A 25,749-nucleotide genomic window follows, 5' to 3' on the forward strand; every position below is an offset into this window, starting at 1 on the left:
GGAGATGTGTTCCAACCCTCTGATCATTTTCATGCCCTTCCTCTGAACCCACTCCAACAGGTTCATGTATTTCTTGCACTGACGGCTCCAGAGCTGGACACAGTTACTCCAGGTGAGGTCTCATGAGAGTGGAATAGAGGAGGAGAATCCCCTCCCTCGACCTGCTGGCCACACTTCTCTTGAAGCAGCCCAGGACACAGGTGGCTTTCTGGGCTGCGAATGCATATTGCTGGTTCATAGTCAGTTTTACACCCACTAATAACCTCAAGTGCTTCTCAACAGGGCCGCTCTCAATCTCTTCATCCCCCAGCCTGTACTGATACCAGCAGTTGCCCTGACCCATGTGCAGGACCTTGCCCTTGGCCTTGTTGAGCTTCATGAGGTTCACTTGGGCCCACTTCTCAAGATCCCTCTGGATCACGTCCCATCCCTCAGGCATGTCAACCACACCAGTTGGCTTCACTTGAAAACTTGTTGAGAATGTACTCAAACCCACGGTCTGTCACTGATAAAGATATTAAACAGTACCGGTTCCAATACAGATCAACCCTGAGGGACACTACTCATCACTGGTCTCCATCTGCACATTGAGTCATTGACCCCTACTCTCTGAATGCGACCATTCAGCCAATTCCTCATCCACCAAACAGTCCACCCATCAAATCCATGTCTCTCAATTTAGAGAGAAGGATGTTGTGGGGCACTGCATCGAAGGCCTTACAGAAGTCCAGACAGATGACATCCATAGCTCTTCTGTTGTCCACTGATGTAGTCGCTCCATCATAGAAGGCCACTAGGTTTGTCAGGCAGGACTTGCCCTTGATAAAGCTATGCTGCCTGTCTCAAATCATCCCGTCCTCCATATGCTTCAGCATAGCTTCTGGGAGGATGCAGGCATTGGCCCAAGAATCAACTAGTGACATTAGGAGGGCAGTGAATGGGAGCTGGAATGCACCAGCTATCAGTGAGTTGGACTCCCTGACTACTCTTCAGACTCTGAGGACAGCAGTGACTTTCACCGATCTCTCTCCCTCCCCAGGGATGTAGAGCACAACTAAGTTTTGCCACCAAAGACATGACCAGATGCAGGTGCTTGGATGTGACCTCTGTCATCCTGTTTTCTTTGCCACACACCCAGAGACTCTGCAGAGAAGAAAAACACTGAAAACACTGTTTTGCCTGTCTCAGACCCCAGTTGCTTAACCCCCATTTTCATCCCTCACTGCCAGGACAGTAGCAATTTAACCTCAAGTAGGTTATAGCTTGCCCATCTAAAACTCTGCAACTCTGTTTGGTTTCTTCCCTCCCTGGAGAAAGGCATGCAAGGAAAGTAAGTGTTCCCTGGCTCTGAAAGACATGTTTTTTCACCAAGCTTACCTGGAAAGGGATTAAGTGAAGGCAGCAAGAACAGGCAGTAAGTTTTCCAGCCCACCATGGTTTTCTCTGCCTTGTTCGCTATCTGAAGCTACCTTCATCTGGTGCAAGTAACTAAGAAAAGGAAGAAAGACTGAGGGAACAAACATCCTCCAAAAGTCAAAGGGAGTGTATTCTGGAGGTTGATAACTGTTCTCAGCAAAACTTTTTATATCTGACTGAACATAAAACTGAAATTTCTTGAGGGAAGCTGCAGGAAGATAGATCTGAATAAATCGTGACCTAATGAAGGAATAAATGGCTAAATAAAAAGTGCATAATAAAGCAGAGTACTTCCAAGATGTCAGCAACAGGCATGGTTGGCTCTGACTTCTGGGCATTAAAGAGAAAAATTAAAAAAAAAAAAAAAAGAGGGGGAAATAAGCTCCACACCAGCTTCCTTCACCAGCAGCAGCCAGACACGCAAAGCATGCACTGCCTGAGATGGCCAAGGTAACCCAAGCAGACACCATCTCCATCCCTGCAGGCAAGCAGCAGCCAGGAGTGCTTGACAGTCAGGAAGCTGTTAAAATTTAAGAAAGAAGAAGAAAAAAAAAAGCCACAACAAAACCCAAATCAAAAAGGCAATGAGAGGGGAGTAATGGTCCCCTTCCTTCACAGTTCTCTTGTGACAGGAGCTGGTGGAGCTGCCCCAGTTTTGCTCTGAGAGGTGTGCTGCCTCCCACTGAATTGGTGACACTCCACCACCACAATGCCTCAGCACCACATGCCAGCCCTACCATTCTGTTATTGTAAGGGAATACAACCATGGAGAGGCCACCTACCTCCAGTAAACTACAGAACCACCGACCTATGTGGAACAAGGGCCTCACACTCAGCAACATTGCTTCAGCTTTGTCAGGCATCATCATAGCAACTGACCAAACAGGCAATGGGAAGAGCTATTAAAACTAAAGTTGCACATTCAGGTTGCCCAAAATGAATATTTTATTCACAAACCTTAGATTTTTAGTTTCCCTTATGCCCTTCTCACAAGGAGAACAGCTTCTTTTCCAGACTGGCAAAAAAGAGAAAACATAGAGGAGTGATAATCCATACCTGACCATAGTCTGTCCTGAATACGATGACTCCTTCTGCACAGGAATGAACAGTACTGGGATAATGCTGATTATTTTCTCGCAGCCAGACCCGAGACCCCTACAATAAACAAAATAGAGTTAGAGATGGCATAACTGAAAACTGAAAAAAGACTTTCTCTCGGTATTTTCCTCTGGAAAAATCTTACTTATCAAGTAAGAGGAAAGAAAACAAGAGCAAAAGCCAAATAAACAAGTGAAAGAAACAAAATAATCTCTCAGCAAGTATTTGTTGGTTTCTGCCGGAACAGTAAACACAGAAGAACTACACTGAAGTGCCTTTTTTCATTTTTAAGTAGAAGTTCCTAAACGACAGCAAGAGCAGCTGGAGCCAATTCTCTGAGTCATGTGCCTCATGTTAGCACATGTAAAATTACAAAGTGGTGCCTGAATTTACACACAGTTTAAAAGATCCTCCTCAAAGCCAGCTGGCTCCCTACCTGTTTACTTTCAACCTCTGTTAGGCACTCAAAGCACTTCTCCCCCTATCATCTTTCACTTTTTTTCTAAACCCCTCTGCCCTTTATCCGGTCCTCTTCTCTTGGCTGCACGACAACACAGAGGATTTAAAAAAAACCCCAAACCTACTATCAAAGAAGGTTACAAAGAAACTACATTTTCTTTTTAGCAGTGAGGAGGCAATGGAGACACTATCATTGAGGCATTTAAGTCCGTCTAGTAAGACAGGGTAGGCACAGACTATTTTAATTTTCAGCTGGCTGGTACATCCGGCATGAAGAAAAGAAACATATCCAGCACAGAAGAACAAGGGAGGAACCGCAGTTGATGATGCAGCTGCAGCAAAAGCCAACCCATTAACAGTACCTACTTGAGTTGCTCCAGCATAGGAGAAGGCTTCAGGTGGTACAAAAACACTGAACAGCAGCAGCACCACCCCCCCATGGTCTGTCCTCCAACGCAAACTATAATCCCATTCTCTACAAATAGACAACAGGCTCCATATCAGAAAGACAATGTTTTAGCGGCATTTATAGAACAGAGATTCTTTTTACCAAGACAGTCAAAAGTAAAGAAAAAGTAAAGGGGTGGTAAAAAAGACTGGGATATACCCTGATAAGCATAGGGTTGTGAATTTGGGGATACGATCACTGAAAAAAACAATTCAAATAATTAATTTTACATGCTAGCATCCAAAGGTTGTCCTTGCCTGAATTTCTACACATAGAAACTAGACTTGCAGCCTTGTTAAAGTTGGTGGGGTGCAGGGTCCTGATTAACAATCATTCCAATTACAGATTTTTATTCCTGTTACATATTTAAGACAAGAGACCTGTGAGTCTACCACAGACTTCAGCCATGTCACAAGTTGCACATGCCTTAGATAATGTAATGGGAGAATAGCAGCTCTGAGACACAAAATAATGTTAATGGAGAATGTAAAAACTTGTGCTGCTTGGTTTCTCTGAATGGTAAGAGCTCAGCTGCACAGAGGACCTTGTAAGAGCATCCCTCATTTTCTTCCCCTCCATCTTTTGACAAACTGCTTTTCATTTTAAATGTTGCAAATGCCTGTGAAGCTGTTTGCCCTTTTACCTCCAAAACCTTGAGCCAGATGGTTTCCAGGTTTACAGCAAGTCTGAGGCAGTTCAAACACAGGGTATGTCAGATCAAAATTACAGGATGAGGGCAGAGAGGAGCAGAAGGGAGAGCGCTAGCACCCGAGGTGGGCAGGGGGGGGAGCAGAGGACTGAGAAACAGCGGGAAGAGGACTCCCCAGAAGTAGTAAAAGCAATAGAGAGGATGAGAACACTTAATTCATAACCCAGTGACAGCAGCAGACTTACACCTGCTCTCCCCTGGGTCTGCACTGGACTCCCACTGTCAGAAAACCCAGGGCGCTGCTCTGTTTTTAATCTTCGAGTGGCACAAACACCCTCATGCTGACCAGTCCGAAGGTACTTCTCACTCTGCACTTTCCAGAGGGAGGAAGGCAGATGTGAGGGCATTCTGCTCAGACTTCCTCTGGTACCTCCCCACTGCAGCAAACAGAATATCCTATGTCATTTAAGTACAGGTGCAGGAGCGGTGAAAACTTTGAAGGAGCCATACTCGGTATTAAGGAGTATCTACCATAACTGTCAGGGTGGGAGACAAAGGGCGCTCTCACATTAATGCAGTTGCTGCTGTCAGCCCACTGTTCCCAAGAGCACCCAAGAGGGAAAACCTGAGGCTTGCAGCTGCCCATCAGCCCTTTTTGGGAGGGTGCAATAAAGTGCTTGGCCGCAGCCCCGCTTAGTCCACAGTCCATGGGTCTACAACCCCTAAGGCATGAGTGCACATCACTGTGTAAGAGAGATCACATGCCCACGCTATACCATGCAATACACTCAGAGCAAGGTGAGCTGAGTCTTTTGCCTCAGATTCCTGTATGTCCTCAGTCACCTCACTTCACACCGGTCCATCACAAAAGGCTGAGGTTGCAAGGGACCTCTGGAGGGCATCTAGTCCAATTGTCCTACGCAAGCAGCGTCACCTAGACCTGTTGCCCAGAATCATGTCCAGATGGTTGCTGAGTATCCCCAAGGATGAGACCCCACAACCTCTCTGGACAGCCTGTGCCAGTACTCGGTCATCCTCACAGTAAAAACGTGTTTCCTGATGTTCAGTGGGAACCTCCTGGGCTCAGTTTGTGCCCACTGTCTCCGGTCCTGCCAGTGGGAACCACTGAGAAGAGTCTAGCTTCCTCCTCTTCGTACCTTCCCTTCAGGTATATACATTGATGGGATCCCCCCTGAGCATTTCCCAGCCTGAACAGTCCCAGCTCTCAGCCTTTCCTCACAGGAGAGATGCTCCAATCCCTTCATCATCTTTGTGATCCTTTGCTGGACACTACCCAGTATGTCCAGGTCCCTCCTGTACTGGGGAGCCCAGAACTGAACACAGCACTTCAGGTGTGGCCTCACCAGTGCTGAGCAGAGAGGAAAGATCACCTCCCTTGACCTGCTGGCAACATTCAGCAGAACTACCTATAAAAACTTCACGAGATGCAATACTCCTGACTTAACATAGGACACCAGAAGAATTGTCAGCCCATGAAACAACCCCATTTAATCTGACAATTGCTGTTTCATGTCTGAATATTTTGCTTTTATTAGTGGGATCGTTCTGGCCTAAAATTGAAGAACTATAAGGCTGTTCAGCTCATAGAAAATTTTTACTTCACTGGGCTTTTCTGGCTCAACCTAAGAACCCCACAGGAGCAAGGCACAGAGAAGCTTCCTCCCCACACTAAATAACTATATTTTTTGTTCATAAATTGTAATAGATTTAATAACAGTGGCTACTGACACCACCAAGCTCTGGACACCTGATGGCTCAACGGTGGAGGCATGTACCGCAGTCACCCCAAGCAGCAATGGTAATTTGGCTCTAGACTTCCCAAGACCCAGAAAAATGCTTTTGCCAGCCTCTGCTGGACATGAAGATTCTGTACTAGTCAATCTCTATCTCCCCCTCCTAGATGAATTCAATCCATCTAAGTGCACATACAAACAGCAAAAAAACCCTATTTGTCAAAATGCAGTCAAGTTCAAGTGCTTCAGAACAACCAAACCCCTGTTGTTCCACTGGTTTATTATTTGCCAAAATCTCCTAGCTTGAGTAACATGAAGTTTATGCTTTCAAGGGCAATGAAATGCTTATAAACATCAAGCCGCAACAAAATTTGCCAAAACCTCAGCATTCAAAATAGCCTCTCACAAGGAGGAAAATGTTTTCCATCTTGAAAATAAATCATTAATTCCATAATTTTTTTCTGGTTACGAACAGGAGAAAAAAGGAGCCTGCACAGAAATGTTCACTTGGTTGGGTTACTCCTAAAATAAGCTTTTTAAAGCACGAAAGGGTTTGATTTAAACAAGTGTACATTGTTAGGGGTCAATAGCTGCTATTCAGGGGAAGCTGGAACAATGCAGTTCACAAAGCCTGAGGCATCTGAAATGCAAATACGACGTGTTCCCTGGCAAGGTAGCTCAACAATAAGGTATCTGTCCATGGGCTGGGTGCACTGCAAGGCCTTCCCGTCTGTGGAAGGGAAAACACAAAAAAGTCTTGGCAAAAGACACCTCCCAAGCTATGTGAGTTACAGCCACCTCCTGTGACCAGCTAAATCTGCAACTGGACTGCAATCCCTCTGCGATGCATTAGCTATGCACGAGTGACAGTTTTGAGAACAAAATCTTCACTCGTTAATTTATGGAGAAGATTGGTCATATAGGACCTGCCTGAGGAAAGACTCCACACAAGGTACATGGCAGCACATTTTATTGATCTGAACCTGTTCTGGGGAAAGAAGCCTGGTAACTTGGGTTACTCCAGAGCTCCCTGACCAGCCACCCTTTCGTGGTATGGGGGCAAACAAAGGCACAGAGCACTTCCTAAAACCCAATGGTGTTTATTTCCATGAAGCGAGATTGTAAAAATACTTGGAATAGCATTTGCAAAAGGGCCATATGCCATCATTTCCATAGCAAATTAATTCCCAACTGCAAAAGGGAAAGGAAATAGGTTTGCAAATCTCACAGCTGTAAGACGACCTGGAGAAGTCCCTAGTCCTTCTACCTTGCAGATTTTGCTGCTGAAAATGCAAACACTACCACTTACCTTCCTTTGTATTCTGTTCTTAGAGATGATAAAAGTCCATTCTTTTTTACTTTCTATTGGACATATATGCTGGAAATTACAAAATTAACTAAGAACTTTACTTCAACTAAGTAAAATGGTGGAGCATTTCACACAAAACTCTATGAAGAAGCTAGACTTTGCATGCATACAGGTTGTATGCTGAATAAAATAACTGTCTGCTTATTAATTGCCTTTATATATATTGTATCTATACATACGAAAACAGATATAATAACAATAATAATGGTATAATAAGCTACCCATTCACATGTTAAAATGTAAAATCCAGTTGACTCATCAATGCAGTTGATTCAAAGCAGTTAAAACTGCTTTAAATTAAGGGTTAGACTGCATCTGCATTCAAAAAGCATTTTGCTATTAGGGCTTGCCAAAGCAAAAGGAACAATAGTCAGTATGTATTTAGAGAACCTTTTGTTTATGCACCTCAGTAGCTTGCTCCAAATACAAAGTTTGAGAGACAGAAGAGATGTTACTAGGTCAAGCTGAACGTAGCTTTTTAATGCAAAAGATAACCAAAACCACATTTACCTTCGTTCCTCCTCTTTACTAATTCTCATACTGATGACAAACAAGGAGGGCCACAGCAAGAAAGAAGTAATCCAGAAAAAACCACAACTTTGCTGATTTCATATTAATGAAGAGATTTGCTTCTGAAAACTCAGCTTTCATTGTCAGCTCAGGACTACTGAAAACACTTCAGTTTAGGCACCCAAAAACCTTAATATGCCAAGTGCCTACCAGACTACTCAGCGGCAAACTCAAGTTCACTGGAAGATGGATATCCTTCACTAGCTTCAACCCAAGCAGAAGACCAGACCTGTTCTTCCCTATCTAAGTCCAGGGAAACAAACAAGTAGTAATGGCCATTTATGTGATGTATTACTCTGTAAATCAGAGTATTTCTCCAGATCCTCTCCTTTGCAGTGCCCAGTTTCCTCAGTGCAGCTTTCCTGCATGCGTTGACAAAAGGCTTCTACAACAGCCAGGTATCAACAGCGGCTGAATATGAAAACTACTACAAAGTCTGTGTACACCACCGCCACATAACATACAAAAGGGAAATAAATTAATACTCCAGAAATCACTCCAAGATAGTGCCCCCAATGGGCTCTGTTTCTCTCCAGGCAGCCTGCCTCCCCTCTGACAATAGTTGGAAACTGGCAGTTTTCATCTGGGGATGGTGGGGTGGGCAGGGATGCATGAAGAAGGACTAGTGATGCCCCATGTCTCTATAGACAGTGAGAGAAGGCACAGCTTTAAAAGGTATTTGAGCATGTAATCTGAATTTCAGTACCTTAAACCCAACTTCATGAACTGACTACGCACTTAAATCTAGGCACATACTTAATCCAGCTGAAGAGGGTAAAATTCATTTTTCAAAACACTTAAGGCATTCATCACAATTTCCTCAGAGAGCACAGGAGTACCAACACCTTTCTCAACAAATTTAATTTTTCCTCCTAAAGAATACCGCTTTGCTTTGCTGTTTTAAAGCAGAACAAAGCCATGAAGATATTTCCTTGAGATGTAAGGTCAGTTTAGGGGGGTTAGTTTCCTGCAGAACAAAATCTCCTTGAAAATGAGATGTTTCTGTTGTCTGTCCATCCCCCACACCAGATCAAAGCACCAGCTCTCCTACTCCTGAGGTCTGTGCAACAGCTGCTGATTAACCTTGAACAGGCTCCATCTCCTTCTGTTTCAGTAATTGGAGATAGCACAGCACCAACAATGCCATACCACTTTAAAAACAAGAAACTGAATTAAAACATATATTACAATTACTGACTTGAGAGAAATGAAATAAATTTGTACCTTCCCCCAGCCCTTTGAAAGCAATAGCACTTCTTACAAGGCTGCTGCTTCATATAACATGGCAGGGTTTTTTTTAAATGGAAAAAAAACCTCAACCCAAAACATTTTCTCTTCCAGTTATACCCAACACAAACAGCACAGAGATATACACACCTCTATGTGGACCTGGATGAGCAAGCTCCTCCCCATCTTCTGCTGCTGTGTGTGAAGATACACATAACAGACCTCGCTCAAAAGCCAAAAAGCAATTGCACTTCTCCGCTAGAGCTCTGAAGATGTGGTTGCCAGCTCATGAGGATGACAAGGTTTCCACACCTCTAGGAAACAACAGCTTTATCACATCCTCAAAAGCAAATCCAGCAACAAAATGCTATCAAGTCTTTTCCGGAGAGTTACTGGTGTTGCTACAGTTTGAATTATGACTTTCATGAGAGATTCAAGCATTGCCTTTACATTTTAACAAGTTTTGCAAAACACTTTTTTCACTTTCAAGTCTGCCCAGCCTGTACCATGGCATCATGGCTGCAAAACCACAACAATACAGGAATTTGGAAAGCCCACTGTCAACTATCAGTTGCCATCAAGCTACACAAGCTGCTAGTGGACAACAGGTCTCTCTCATGCCTGCAAATTTAGGTAAAGAAAAAACAGTTTCTGTGCAGTGAAGTCGATGGCATTTCTGATGAATTCTGAAATTAAAAATCAGTGCTCCAAATACTACTTGGAAACCAACTGCAAAAAGGAGGTATCAGGAAAGCATGGAACACATACAGCAACTTTTCTCTATCTAATAGATCTGGAATTTCAGAACCATCTGTACCTCATCACCATCAGGTATCACAGACTCACCCGGCAAGGGACACCCCCTCTACTACTCTCCCTCAGCACCTTGGCTTGCGGGGAATTTTAATCTGTTAAAACTCAGTAAGGAAGATAAGTAATTAAAAAAGACAACACGTGGGTGGGGAGAAGGAAGAGGGGGTAGTTTCTCATGACAGCGGGGAGATGTAAGGAACACAGAGAAAAAGAGCTTAGGGTCACTGTACACCTCTCCATCAGTTTCTATATGGGGGTAGGGGGTGGCAGTGGTCAGGCAAATAACAGACCTCATGGTACATCCAGGTAATTCTCTCCTCTTATTTGAATTCCTAAAAAGGAATATATTATACAATAGCCTTACAAAAACCTTCAACCTTTGACTACGAACCAAACAAGCCCTAACTCTGCCTTCACAGATTCCAATAGGAGTTGCAGTTCTGTCTTTGATTACAGCGCAGTTTTGCCAAGCACTCGTATTTTTCAAAAAAACACATTTTTTTACTAATTACAGTCATGACTACAAGTGTAAACAAAACGAAAAACCCAAACAAAACCACAAAACTTTGTTTCCTTAAAAACCAACTGAATTTAAACAATCTGTATACATGCACACACCCCAGATTTTCACAGGAGTTGAGATCTTTTAACCTTAACAGGTATTTGAAGACAGAACCAAGGAAGGACAGTGGGAAGCTGCAGGGGAAGACAGACTTTCCTCTAAAAAACATTCTCCACAGCCTACAGCAATATAGCAGGAGTAGTTATCCCAGCACGACTGCCCAAACAAGCCAATTTAAATCACTACTAGCTTCTGCTAACATAATCTCTCCCATATCATCTAGTAAGTTGTTACACTGCCATGCAGCTCTGTCACTGACCTGACAAGAGGACAGCCTGCCAAAATGCTTGTAGCTCATCCACCATGCTCTGTTGTGCTTGGCAGTCCCCAGTCCAAAAGCTACCAGCTTGGTAACGTTTTGATTATGCTACATGACAAGCTTTTAAACTCACATCAAGGTGGAGAAGGATTTCTAAATCCACATGTGAAGACATGCTAGCACCCTCTTCTCATTCACTCCTTCAGCTGGGAGTGTACCCTCTTGGGACTGGTGTCTCAAAGACCAATGAGGCAAAGCAATGGTAGAAATATCTTCTTCACTCCCCTCCTTCTTGGGGCTCATCCACACAACTTTGCCCTTAAAATCTCCCAGGTACTGAATTTGTCATCTGCCACAGGTTGCCAATGGTCTCAAAACCATTTTTCACAAGTGGTGTAAAACCCTAGCATTTTCTTTCACCTTCCTCTTGTCTCTCCTGCCTGAGCAGAACACAAAGCAAAGGCCATGGGCACTGACCCACGAGCAGCAGCCATGTGGTATGGGTGACACCAACCACTCTGAAACAAGGTTTAGTTTGAGACTGAACTTGAAAAATGTTTCTCATTCATTGCCCACAAAGCTTGTGGAGAATCTTGTGTGCAAAATGGAAACTCATGCTTGCAAAGCAAGTCTCATTTCAAAATGTTTTAGGAGGAAGGTCTTTGAGTACTTTAAAGCTGATTAAGTGAAAAAAAAAAAAAAAAAAACCAAACCAAAACAAAAGCATTCGACACATGGGTCTTGAAGAGAGGCATTTACCACTTATTTTCATGAGATACAGATCTAACAGGCTCATCAGTCAGGGAGCTGTTCAGTTCTTTGTACTGTTCTACATGTACGTGGACACTGACTTTTTAGAAGAAAATCTAATAGGGAACAACTATATAGTACTAGTTTATCCACAGATACTAGTTGTGCTACACAAGCACAGATATACCTTGTTTAGAGGGACATTTTACTGGTTCAGCCTGCTTTGAATTTGAAAAGCAGATGAAATTTCTGATCAAGATACATTTTCTACCATTGGCTGCTCTTTGGCAGCCGTCTGATTAGTCAAGAGGGAGTCTTGCGTGAAAAAGATAATCCATATTAAGCAACAGACTGTGCAAGGTAATAAGCAAACTTAAAAGTCACTCCCAAAAATACTACTACAGCTTTAACTTTGCAAGTTACTGGCATCAAAGCACAAAAGGTTCCACTTTAGCTCTTCCATACTGTCAATTTTCATGATCCTTTTACAGATCTGACAATATTAGAGATTTTTTTTGTTTATGTCTCCCTGCAACTCCAAAATACCAGTTTACACATGAATCATTTTCCTGGGTTAGAGTAGGGATGGGCAAGAAGGGAAAATATTTTCAGCCTTAATTGTTGCAGAAAACAGCTATAAGATCAGAGCCTTAAGACAAAAACAAACCAACCCAGCAAGCCCACATTCTTTTTAAGTGTTTGTTGTTGGTGGTTTGGGGGTTTTTTTCCTCCCCTCCCCCCCTTCTTCCAAGCTCTGTATTTTCTTGAAATTAAAACTCAGGATTTTGGAGAGACACAGTTCACACTTTGGTGCTGTAAGAACCAGCAAGACTGTATTCCAAGGCCAAGAAAGTAAGTGTGAAAAGGAGGGAGAAGAGAATAATGGACCAGTTACCCACAGTTCTTTCATTCATTTATTTCACCAATAGAAACAACGATTATTGAAAATGGGACAATTTCATATAGCAGGTCATAACTTCTTTTCCTAAATTGTACTGATCCCCTCACATTGAATTTACAATAAATGATTCAATAGACTTCATTTCTCTTTGTGGCTTCGCTTTCACAATATGATCACTGCATACCTTTATTTCACCACAGGAACACAAGTATTTAGAGTAAGTAATTGCCCTGAAATATTTCTTTACCTTTCTAGTTCATGCTTCAAGGTTCTTTAGGGTTTTTTGTTGTTTATTTAATAAATCTAATTTGACAAATTTCATGGGGCTTGCCCTACAAACACCATAACCCTGTTTTAACTTTGCCCAGCTACCTACATCTGTCCTACATATGTCAACAGGACCCTGCATATGGGTAAACATCTGTAGAATAAAGACTTATTATGGTTAATACCTAGTGGAATACAGAAACCAGGGGGAAGCGAACTGGACAGTTGGTAAATTAGGATGTGCTGTTGGTCCTGTTCAGTAGCATTTCCAACAGCCGTTTCAGCCTTGCCTTTCTGAAGGCCCATCCAGTCAGTCTGGCCCCACACTGAGGAACAAATCCCAGTTATGCTTTGACCACAAGCAGTTGAGAGGTTTTGGCTGTGCTAAGCTTCACAGATGGAGTTCAGGTCCTCCATTCCCATGAGCCACAGTGATTTGCCCAGCAGCTTTCACCAACAGCACCCACTTGATCCTGTTCATATGCCCTGTTAAAAATCAGGGGCAACATCCCAAATCCAGGACAAGCACCTCTTTGCCACACCAGCTCCAACAGCTGAGACGGTTCTGCACCCAGCAGCCTGCCCCTCACACACATGGTCCCTCAGGGTGGGCACAAGACAGCACACCACAGCTCAAAGGCAGGAACAAGAGCCCGGATAAGCTCAATGAAGAATAAGAACAAGTCGTGTCTACACCTAGCCAGGAAAATGCAGTTTTCTGGCCCACAAGTGACTGCAGCAACCAGGTAGCAGCACCACCGAGGCTGATTTGGGAAGTTCGGGCAGATGTTATCAGACTTGCAGCACCACACTGAACAAGTCAAACATGGGTTATGAAACAACTTGAGGTGATGGAGTAAACCTAAGCATCCTTAAAAATTAATTAAATAAAAAAATACTCCTAAAAATCCAGGACATAAACAACCTGACTTGGGGAAACGCAGCCCTCTACATCCAAAGCCGATCTGTAGTGCGTGGCTTTTACAAGCAGGTTTGGAAGACAGGATGATCCTTCGTCAGAGCAACACATGGCCATCCCAACAAATGGTGGGCAGCAAGGCACCTGTCTGTGCTCTCCCTCCTTACCTTTCACATTTCAGGGAACACAGAAAAAGCTGATCCTGCCACTGGAGTTCGAAGTTACAAGGCTAGCGCTAGCAACTTCCCACACTAATTTGTACACTGCAAACCACAATAATCACTGAGTAAATCCAAATTGCTTGTCTGGAGATCACCTAATGAAAACACAACCAATTCAATAAAATGTAATGGCACATTTTATCATTAAAGGGCAGAGTGCAGGCTTATTCCCACACACCTGTTGCAGAAAGCCTGGCAAGCACAGCTCGTGCATACAGAGAGTGCAGGGGATGCAGAAGTACGCTGCTGTGCCCAGCAAGCATCAGCTGAGCTCAGTCTAGCTCCTCAGATGGTACCCACAGGGCCAGCCTCACTGCAGACGTCCCGGTAGCACTCAGAGCAGGGAGGACATGCAGCCCAGACAATACCCCCAAAGAAGGGAAAGATTTTGTAATTCAGAGGGATGTTTGGGCTTTTTATGGCACATAGTATCCAATGTCTTTTGCCAGTGTCCAACTTCCTGCCACTCACTGTCTCACATACAGCAACAAAATGCACGTCTTAAAAAACAAAAACAAGCAGACAACATTATTTTAATTAAATCCTGGCAGCATATTAAAGCACTCACAACCAACTAAGTAGCAGGTATTATAGCTCTCCACAGAAAGGGGCAGCGTTTGCTGGAGAGTTACGGAAGCTTCAACCAACAGAACAGAAGCAAGCACGTAAAGAAAAGCGTAGTCAGGGTATACACTGCCTAAATAGATATTCTCTGTTTTCAGAAAGCAGGAAAGGGAGAGTCAAACGATTACCCTCAGTTAGACTCCCTAGCAGACTTGTAAAGAAGCCCACAGATCTATACAGAAAAAATAAAGTTTCTTCCACTTTTCATTTATTTTAGAATTAATTTGCATTCACAGCAGTTGAAAAAAAGTGGTATTAACAGAGCCCTGTGAAATTACTTCACCTATCTTCAACCTGACCAGGTGACCTTTCTTCTACTTTCCTAAGTCCTCTTTTCATTTGTCCAACCTACACCCATCAGTAGTCCAGGATGCCTGGGAGGAACCACCCCCTGAGACTTTGGTGGACACTTTTGGGTCTGGAGCAGGCAGGAAGACTGGCTGTCAGTTCTACTCATCTCCTCCTTTTCCAAAGATCATCACCTTCTCCTCCCCAGGTCAGAAACTCAGGAAAGACTCCCAGTAAGTTTTAACACTCAGCCACTGAGATGTATAACACAGAAGATTTGATCGCTGTTGTATTTCAATGTAAAAAGGACATCCCCATCCCCTTGAACTATGGAGAGAGTGTATGAAACTGAAGGATAAAAAAACCATATAATCTTAAATAAGTTATTATTCAATTCAAAATTCCTTCAGTTTGTAAACAGCTCATATATAGGATCCAATCTACCATCCCTTAAAAATACACCGAAGTGTCAGTAAATATGAAATAGATGCTCATGAGTTACTTCTCAAAGCTGTGATCAGATGTTTTTAAGCAAAAATCCACTGCAACAGGCATTTGAAAATACCTAATTCACTTCCCCAACACAGGGGCCAAGGAGAGTTAGGTGGCAGTAGTGGAAGAGAAATTTAATTCCAGCCCAGTCTCTGTCAACTGTTGGATGGTGGGAGCAGAAGACTGTCCATCAACGCTAATCTCCGGTTTCCCAGAGGCTATGTGACACCAAAGCAGGCTGCACTGGTGGCATTTTATACCACTGTTATACATACAGAAGGTGCAACTCTGTAGAAATGAGTTTGGGATCTATGCTGAAGGCAAATTTAGCAATGAAGCTTATATTTTAGGTAAAGTTAAAAAGCCATGAAGTTCAGATAAAAGGCAGCATTCCCTACATGCACTTTGTACAGTTTTGCATTTTATTGGCTTTAAACTTCTCTCGGGAGACAAGGTGATGCTTTGCAAGTCTTCCTGCTGCAGAGCCCCTTCACTGCTGATGAATACCAATGGTATGTAGCAGTTGCAAGGTAAAAAGGCAGCCTGAAACACTGCACTCATTATATCCAGCCCCATAAGGTCACAACCCTCTGAAAAGCAATCTCCTCCTTTTGCTTAGTCCACTTCTCCCTGACCAGATACATTTCCTTCCCATAATACTACTCTTATTAGAATATCTGTTTTGATTTTTCTGCACTTGTGCAACTATAAAAGGAAGCATCTACAGGGCGAGTCACCTGAGTAATTATGGCAAGTCAATTTGCCTTTTATTGGAATTTTTTAATATATATTATATACAATAAAAATTGTCTCCTTTTAAGTTCATTCAGCACTAAACTGCCAGAAGGAGACACCTTTAGTAGAAAATGCAGAAATGGAGCAGGTATTTATACCAGCAAATCATCTCCTATCATAGATACTTTCACACCATAAACTGGACTGAAGCCTGTAATTTCATATTGCTTCCCATCTCGCATCTATAGACAAATCCTCAAGGCAGGTCATACAAAGCAGCTTAAAGGTTCCTTGGATGTACAACAATGCACCCTTCTTCATGGCTTGTAGCATCCTTCCAAAGCAGCTTTAAGTCTGTACTCCACCTTTCAACAAAAAGGTGTGGCACGTTTCCTCACTTGCAGGCACACCTAGAGATTTGACGCATTCCCATTCTGCGTCCTTGTTTTCACGACAGGGATGAACATTTCCTGCATCACTCTGGCGTCAATTTTTTTTATTTTAATGCATGTTTACATGACCTGGTAATTGTTAAAAGGAAAAATGACTTAATACCTCAACCTAGTTCTTGTGTCAGAAGCAGAAAAAGCAGAAATGCAGAGCAACTGCTTCTGGTTGGGTTGTTTTGCATGCATGCACGTTTTACTATCCTGCAGGTTGATAGAAGATTTAATCCAAAACTAAACCACAAAACAATTAGAAGAGCTTAACCAAACACAAGTGATTTAAAGCATTAACACCTGACAAAACAGGCATTTATCCCACAGATAAACAAGGAGTATAAGAGAATGCATCCAGGCTGAAACTCTCTTCTAGTTTACTACATCCAGTGTGCAAAAGCATAATAAAACCATGGCTGATCAGCTGCATGCCTCTCAGCAAGCAAAGCACCTTGTCAGCCAAGCAACTTTGACTACCCATTGTCATCTCCCAGAGGTGCAGCATTCATATATCAAGGTGGGAACCCCTCGCACCCAGGCTCTTCCCATCAGCCAAGAGTATTAGCTTAAACAAGAAATGGAGCATCACAGGAGCAGAGAAGGAGATATTCCCTACCCCCGCCACTTCCCCAGGATCAGGTCTGAAATCAGACCACACTCTTTTACTACCAATGTGACCTACTTGGGCCAAGACACTAAAGCCAACATTTTTGGTTGAAATCCAGGGAAGAGATCCCATTTCCTTCACACAAAGACCTGGCAGCTGTGACTAGCAGCCACATCTCCCCCCACCTGGAAGCACCCACAAGCACCAGCTGTGGAGAGCTGTGCTTCCCCAAATCAGAAAAACTGATGCAAGGGCAGAGAAACTCCCTGAAAGAACACAGCTGCTTTGAGACAGAGATATTCAAAAGTGAAACCCAGCAAACTTCAGAGCTGGTGAAAGTAATGAAGTGACAGCGGAGGCCTAGGGGTTGTGAAATATATTGGCGTGCGAAGCACAAGTATCTTTGTGGAATGCTCAGGGTGTACCAACAGGCAGGGTATCGTGCTGCTCACAAGAGCATACCCAGGAGCACGCAACTCTTTCCACTCTGGCTATCTTGTCTTCAAGAAGTCAGATTTCAAAACATACTATCCAATACCATAGGCTACCCATAGACTAACATATACCTCTGTCAGGCAACAGATAGACAACATACATAGACCATGCAGCAACTTTAAGTCTGACAAAAGCATGCTTTTCTTCTGTAAGGAAACTGCTCCAGCAGGTTTACACATCCCTACTCTACATTTCCCATCTCCCCCCCTCACTCGGCCATCCAAACTGTATTCTGGAAGCTACAAGTCAACACACTGGACAGCAAGCTTTCACGAGCAACCCTTGTTGACCCTAAAGCCCAGGGAACAAGGACTTTTCTCTTAGGTACCTCTCAAAGTATGTCTACTCAGGAGCACAAACCTTTACACAGCAATTTATTTTACTTGGCAATAAATTAAGTCAACCAACTCTTTTGTAAACGTCAGCCCAGACAATTCCATAAACATCTACTTTCCCACAGCATGGTGCAGTTCCCCAGTCTGTGAAACCTGGGATGACTTTATAGGCTTTCCGTCATAATGACACTGCTTCAATTTCTAAAGAAGGTGACTGCACAGTAAGTTCAAGTCAAATCAGCAGGGTACCTAAATTAAAATGCCAGTGTAGCACTCAAAATGCAGTATTACTGATTCTTCCCTGCCCAGAGACATGCTTTTTCTTAAACATAACAATAATAACTAAAAAAAACCCCAAACTAAGAACAGAAAAGGAAAAAAAAAACCCAAACCCAAATTATATGGACCTCATAGTACTCATAGTATCCAAATGCCTGCAGAAGCTCAGACTGGGAATTTTCCATGACTGCTTGACACAGTGCTATTAAAACATATTTAATCTTACTTAGTCATGATCATATTTTTATGGCACTAAAGAACACAACTCTAAAAAAATGTCTTCCTCTGCCTAAACACAGCCAATATCTTTTACTACTTTTCATACTAGTAGTAAAGTCAGCTCCTCATATTACTACACTGTGAGTCAATAAAACAGCTATTTGTTGTGTTCGGGTGTTTTTTTTTAGCAACTCTCAGGTAAAATGAAATGACCTAAACACTGTTGAAAAAACTTTTCCACAAGTGCTGAAGCATGGAATTTTGCAAAGAGAAATATTATTGGCAAATCACTGTAGAACAGAAGAGAATTCAGGTTAAGTCTCTTTAGTCAGAAAGAGCACATGCTTCATTTCAGCTGATGCAAACGTGACACAAACCCAAGAATGAATGAGTGCTTCTTCAGCCCAGACCACCTTTGGGAAAAATACTCAGACTTTGGTTCACCTGGAGGGGTACCTATACCTACTGAATTACTCTCAGAAGTGCAATTTCAAAAAAGTGAATGTTTTTAAGCATGTTTCTAGTTATTCAGACTGCTTTAGTCAAATGGTATTTTAACTCTTCAATAAGTCAGAAAAACAGCCTGTTACCATTAATCTCAGAGCAGCAAAACACATCTGAGAAGCATCTTGCTCATTACTACGAGAAAACCCAACTCCACAGGACAGTTCTGCTGAAGCTAGTGCCCCTGCAGTGCTCCTTAACTGTAGGACAGCAGGAATCATGAAAAGCCACTTACATTTTACTGCAAATAAATGTTGCAGTAGCAATGCATTCTTCCACTGCCAGCTCTGTATTAGCCTCCTTCAAGATTTGACTTGGCTGGTCAAAAAGACTTGGCCTTAAATAAAACCAATTTTCTTTTCAAAGAAGTCATAAATTTCAAAGTGGAACAATAACCTTATGCTTACTGCACATACTGCCTTTAACCCCTTATGCAACATATAAAATACTTTGTTCTGCAGGGAGGAACAAATACTTCCTCACCTGTAAGGAAATTAATTTTGAGTCCTTGGAGCTCCACACCACCTTCATGTGTGCAGCAGAAAATATTGCACAAAGACTATGTGCCTACTTCTTCACCAAAGAAGTCACCCAGAACTTGGTTCCTTGCTTAGCATGGACAGTAGATCTGGTTTTATTTGCACTGGTGCAAGGACCCAAGAAGGGCACTGCACCTCTCTACCTGGGAAAAGGGAAAAAGATGTTGGAAATGGAAAATCTTGTGGTATTTTGCAACTAGAAAAACAAGGCAAAAGCAGATTAAATTACTTTGAGGGCTGCAAGTCTGGCAGATGCAACAATGCCTTTACGGTAACACCATGACAGTTTTCACATGACCTCACCTTCCCTCTTGCTCATGGGCTAGTCTTCCTACAATTCCCCTGTTGTTTCAAGTATCAACTTGTCTTTGTTTTGAAGAAGTGAGTGTAATTTCATCATAATTATAGCTGCTCACGCATATGATAAGCACAGCTAAACTGTATCACCAAACTGAGATCTTTTGAAGAGAGGGCCTATACAACATTGTTTTGGTCACGTTTTCAGTTCCCTTTCATCTTCAGATAATCAGAAGCATGTTTGTTTATGCAGAAACGTGACCATCAGAACTTCTGTGTATATCTTCAGATGTACACAGGCTTTCACAATGTTTTCTTCTCCTAGAAGTTAAATCCCTACCTCATATTCACATAAGCAAGATCCCATTTGCACAGGACAATTACAAAATCTAGGCCTATAGCTAGAAATATGCAGAGACACACGCTGCATTTTAATTCCTCCAAATCATGTTAAGACCCATCTCAAACATATCCAACTTCCAGAGGTAATACACCCCTTCAGCCAACTTGCAAAAAGTTTGTTGGTTTGGGTTTTTTTTTACCCCATTATGCTGTACAAGTCTCTCCCTCAGATGAAATGGTATTTATTTTTTGCCTAAAAATAATTTGTTGGCACATTTACAGAAATAAAAGATGTGATTAAATTCAATGGTCCTTCTGTTGCGAAAAGAAGCTTCCAGCAGAAAGCTTTCCCAGCAAGTCGATTCTCGAATATTCAAGAGCGAGCACGGGCAGGTCATGAATCACCCCAAGAGCACACACATCCACACCCACTGCTCCCGAGGTGGCTGCGTGAGTAACATGGACTGTGCTGCACCACAGGTGTTGAACATTACTTGCCCTGTGAAACTAAGTTACTACTTTACACAGTAACGTATAATGTCATACACAGCTTCCTACTTTTTGTTTCAAGGAGAGCAATGTCCAACCTTTAAGTCTGTTGTCTACACAATGCCTCCAACTTGTGACTTCTTTTTTCCTCCTCCTAACAGCAGCTCTCATGATACCACCTGGAACCCTGAAGGATACAGGCTGGCATGTAATTACTTCTATCCAGTCTTAATGCAATTCAATTTTTTCAGCAGAGTTAGGAATTACAGAACACCCTCTCCTTTACTCCTGACTTCATACACTGCTCTGCTTCCTTTCTGCTAAATTAAAGGAAGCATTGTTGAAACTCAGCCTTTTGTGGGCCAATATGGTAGGAACACTTGCGCTCTTCCAAAACCAATCGTCTCTTAAGGACAGCTTCCTAAAAAGCCAAAAAATCTCCTATGGAACTTCAGAGTCAGTTCTGAACATCTCCACTACAGAAGTCACCAGTGGTAAATGTTCTTCCCTCAACACCTGCCATGCACTGCATCAGTAAGGAGATGGCTTGATGACTTCATTGAAAAAAATAATAACTAGAAATAAAAAATTAATTTCTAGCTTTTCAAGAACACATCCTCAATAAAAGCAGCTCTACAGTCAATGTACAGATCAATGTAACAATGATCCTGAGATGGGTTAAAAAAACAGTGGTAAGTTAGACAAGTCATCTGTTAACAAAGCTGCATCTGTGTGGAGAGCACAGAGACCTGATTGTGGCAGAGACTTCCTGCCCTTGTCCCTGACAGTAGGGACACAGCTGCAGAGGCCACACCAGCACTCCTGGGTAAAAGGGGGACGAGACAGCATGCCTTACGCAGGGCTGTTTCACCCATGTTACCCACTTGGGAGTACAGCAGCAACAGAGAAGGGCGTATCAGTGTGCACTCAGCAGCAAGTGCAAGAGTAGCTTTGCAGAAGCTATGCTTGAACCATGGTCACTACTACTTTGATGTAATTTGTACCAAGATCAGCAGTAGTTACCTACTGGATTTTAGTCATTTTGACCAGTTATTGTTAAGTAGAGTTTGGGGGATTTCCTGAGTTCCAACAGGGATAGTGTTCACAGAACAACAGACTTGTTTGGGCTGGAAGGGACCTTTAAAGATCATCAAGTTCAACTCCGCTGCCATGGTCAGTGACATCTTTCCCTAGATATTCATTAACTCCCCTGTGGCAAGCTTGGGCTGATGTGTAAGAAGTGACTCAGCTAGAAGACAAAATCACAAGGTATTTCAGAACATGCTTAATTTTAAACACATTACAACTCAAATTCAGGTGGAACCATGTCTCATATTCATCCTGGGATTATCAACCTTGCTGAATCAAGATGGCTTTACTTATTTTACCTAGAGCAAAATCAGCATCTCCATTAAAAAAACTACACATCCAGAATCACACAGAATCAACAGTTCCCAACTATTATCCAAAGTCAAGGCACCAAATTTTAGAAACCCCAGCCTCAACGCTCACTGCTTGTTTTGGGTTGTTATCTTTAGCCATGATGGCACTGCTTAGCTATAGATCTCCAAAACCCTAAAACTCTCCTGTGCCTTTAAACCTACCCACTTGCACACCTTTCCTTCACCAACTTCCCCCTCCTGCCCTGCCAGAAGCTGCTATCACAGCCACTTGTTTGGAAAGTGCCAACATCTGTTGATAAGAGAAGCAAAGCTCACAGTCAGTAACAGTCTGCTCACCTCTACTACCCACAGCTCTGAAGAGACCTTTGTAACAGCCCTTTCTGCTGCCAGAATGCTGCTGTGCAGAATGCACTGTACAGAGCCACAATGAGTAGGACACCCAAAACCAAACTTCTTCTGACTTGGGAGATGCCCAAGAGCATTGCATCTTTATTATTACTTTCCGAAGTAGACCGAGAAGTGTAACACGTCCACAAACACGCTTGTCATTAAAGGGGAAAGAACACATGACAAGTGTCAATGCTTGGTCAGTCAACACCAAGGCAGAAGAAATCTAGTTCTGCACCACTGAAGTCAGAGAGGTTAATTATTATTTAGCTATTCATGCAAGCCCCCAAGTTCCTCACTTAACTAGGCTGAAACACAGCTAATTGTAAAAGGTATCTCCTTCTTTAAACAAAGAAACTAAAAATGTGATTTGTGGGATCAGCACTGTACACAGTACAAGAAACCCAACAACTCAGACTGCACAAGGTGTCTCTCTGGAAAAGGTTAATCCCAACACCTAGAGACAGGACAACCAGCTTCCCCTCCGAATCCACTCTCAAACCCTCTGGGGAGCCCCTGGGGTCTTCAGGGCTCTCCCAGGGGAGCCTCAGTGCATTGTTACTTCAAGCTGATCTGTGGCATCCTCCTCACCACTGCAGTAGTTGTCCCCCAAGAAAGAAAATCAGCCCACTCCTTCACAAGGTTGCAAACCAAGTTTTATTTTCCAAAAGACAAGACCTACAGACCCACTAGGTACTTATCAGCTACTCCCCTACACTGTTTCCATATTGCTCATGACATTACAGATAGCGGTTTTGAATAAAATTCAGTGTTTTATCACAACTGTGAATGTACTGACAGAATAGATATGCTGCCCTCCAGGGAACACAACTTACTAAAAGTGAAATGATTCATAAATTCATGTATGTGTTTCAGACTGGGGCCAAACAGCTTTTGCCATTTATGCAAGTATACTTGAAGACCTTTCTTTGAGCAGAAAATAGTACCAGTGCAGCTATTTTTAAAGTCATCTAAAAAATGGCAGGACATAACATACCTCACTTTTTACCACACAGTAAAGATGAAAAACTGGAACAACCTCTCTCTTTTACCCGTCCAAGAGCCTAAATGAGTAACTCTTTATTTATAGTCACTAATGGTTTCTACTTCTCAGCTTCTTTTTTTCCTCCTCAACAAACCACCTTTCCAGCAGGGAATTTATGCTTTCAACTATTCAGACATTTCTGTTACTTTTGCTCAGTTCGGCTTTTGAGCTCTCAACAAATTTCCCAGGTCACTTAAAAAAAATACCCAGGCAAGCAGCGATTTTTTTTTTCCACTGTTTCAGTTAATTCCAACTACAAAAGTCAGAAAGAGGGAAGAGATATACAAATCAATTGCAATTTTTTTTTTTTGCTTTTAAATAATCCTGAAGCAACTCATTGTTGTATGTTTCCTCCTAAGCACATGCAATATACAAGAACATTAGATAAGATCAGCATTAGCAAGGAACAACAGGTTAATATAAAAAGACAACACAAATACCATATTTAGATCTGTACCAGCAAAGAGTACAAGGTATTCTTTTCCCCCGCCACCCCTCTCCTCTTCAGTGGTATATAGGGAAAGGAAGCAACAGCACACAGCAAGGCAGCTGCAGTATAATGAAATATCAGCAGGCTAAATAAATATACACACCCACAAAAGAAGCAATGGCTTATGCAGTTATAGCTTTGAACCTGTTGACATAGCCTTTTCTTTTTTAAAGCACATACAAGGAGCATCCTAACTTCCATGTGGTCTCAGACCTTTCCACAGGTAAAGATGTAGAGTGGACTTCCCAATGGTCCCAAGCACAGGCTGCCTTCCACAGCCTTGGAGGTAAAGCACTTGCCATGTGACAGAGCTCTCTTGAAATTTCTCCCCCCTTCTAAAAATTACAAAGATCTGATAAAAATCCAGCTGCTTCTTGAAGAACAAGCAGTAGCACCACAACAGCTCTTTGGAAAAGAGCCACTCACTGGTTACTAGTTATCCTGGTACAGTGTCTGGAACAAAATTAGGGGAAAAGATGACATGACAACAAAAAAGCAGGAATTTCAGTGTCAATAAAACTAAAATGGACAGTTTTTAATACAATAATATTGCCACCAATGGAGCAGTAGTAACAAATGCCAAAAGTCTTATTTTTTAGGACATACATTACTGCAGCTTTCTTGAGAATAAAACAGATTTCTCCAAGCCCACATGAAACTATCCAGAAGCATGTCATTGCTCAACACCACCAAAAAAAAGATTTAAAAAGACAAGACTTTCCAAAATGTTGGCATTTATAATAGCAGAGACCCAACCAGAAAATACACACTCAAAACCTACAGCAAGGAAAACTCCAGCTGGCTTCAGGACAGCAACAGAAGATTAATCTCCAACTTTGACAGGAATTGGAAAGCCAAAAAAAGCTTAATTTATGCATTTTAAAGCAGGAGCTATCAGACACTGTTATCCCATCCAACAAGGAGACCCCTTTGAGAAGCCATCCTGCTGAAGCATCTGCTTCTGCCCAGAGACTCACGCCAACTGCTCTCCTCTGCTTCCCCCAAGAGCGGCTTGGGAGGGTCCCCACAGCAGCAGGACCCATGATCTGTTGCTGCAGGTGTCCAGACCTTTGCTGCCTTGAGCCCTTCTTGCCCCTTTAATTTAGCCACTGATTAACATGCACCCACTCTTCTTTCCTAACGAGAGATGATTCCCATCTACATGCAGATCAGGAAGCACATCTCATGCTGCATTATCAAAATCTCCGCTGCCTTCCAGCAGAAGAAAAAAAAATCCCAGGAAAACAGCAGAGCTTTTATGGCCTCTCTGACTGCATAAAGGGACTGAGCACTTTTCAGGTCAAATATCTGCAATCAAGATAAAGGAGTGTTTCTGTAAGCATCACACAAGTTCAACAATTCAGGATTACAGCTTGCATTTGCCCAACTCCAGAAGCACCTGGAATGCAGTAAATGTTGGATCACTACCCAAGAAAAAGGATCCCATGACTCAATGCTTTCCCTTTGCATTGAAGCACCCCATAAGGTCTGCTAAGGAGTAAGCCACACCGGGTGCTCACAAGAGAACGCACAGATTTGGGTACCATGTTCTGTCCTCCACTAGCTACTGATAGCATCTCCACCTTAAAGCATTCTACTGAAAAAGTGTAACTATACAGTAAGTGTTTCACACAAGCATTCCATTACATTAGTTCATGGGCTTCTGTACAAAAACCCCAGGGAGTTTACTACTGCACTAGGGCTGTAGTCATTTAAGGTACTGAATCACCAAAGCAGAATGATGGCAAAAATGGTGCAATAGAAACAGAAATTAGGAGTAGAGACTCTCAAAACTAACACAAAACAGAGAATTACCCTTTTTCTGCAAGTACTGCACAACTTTATGCCAAAATCCCATCTGCCATCTGTTAAAACTTTGCAGATTTGGCACACAAAACGTTAGAAACGTAATTGAAAGGGGAAAAAAAGGAGCTGCTGTGCAAATTATATTTTCTATAACAGGTTAGCTGCATTTGTTTATTCCTGAAAATAGCTTA

At 42.5% G+C, this 25,749-nt stretch overlaps 1 protein-coding gene across 1 annotated transcript in view; it reads right to left on the bottom strand.

Annotated features, from left to right (window-relative positions):
• MYO10 (myosin X) overlaps positions 1-25,749 on the bottom strand; it is a 173,095-nt gene that overhangs the window by 137,290 nt on the left and 10,056 nt on the right. The window contains exon 2 of the mRNA XM_074899540.1: positions 2,473-2,571. Coding sequence (XP_074755641.1) covers positions 2,473-2,571 — 99 coding nt within the window. The remainder of the gene's footprint in view (positions 1-2,472; positions 2,572-25,749) is intronic.

This window comes from Athene noctua, chromosome 2, assembly GCF_965140245.1.
Source record: "Athene noctua chromosome 2, bAthNoc1.hap1.1, whole genome shotgun sequence".
Lineage (NCBI taxonomy): Eukaryota > Metazoa > Chordata > Aves > Strigiformes > Strigidae > Athene > Athene noctua.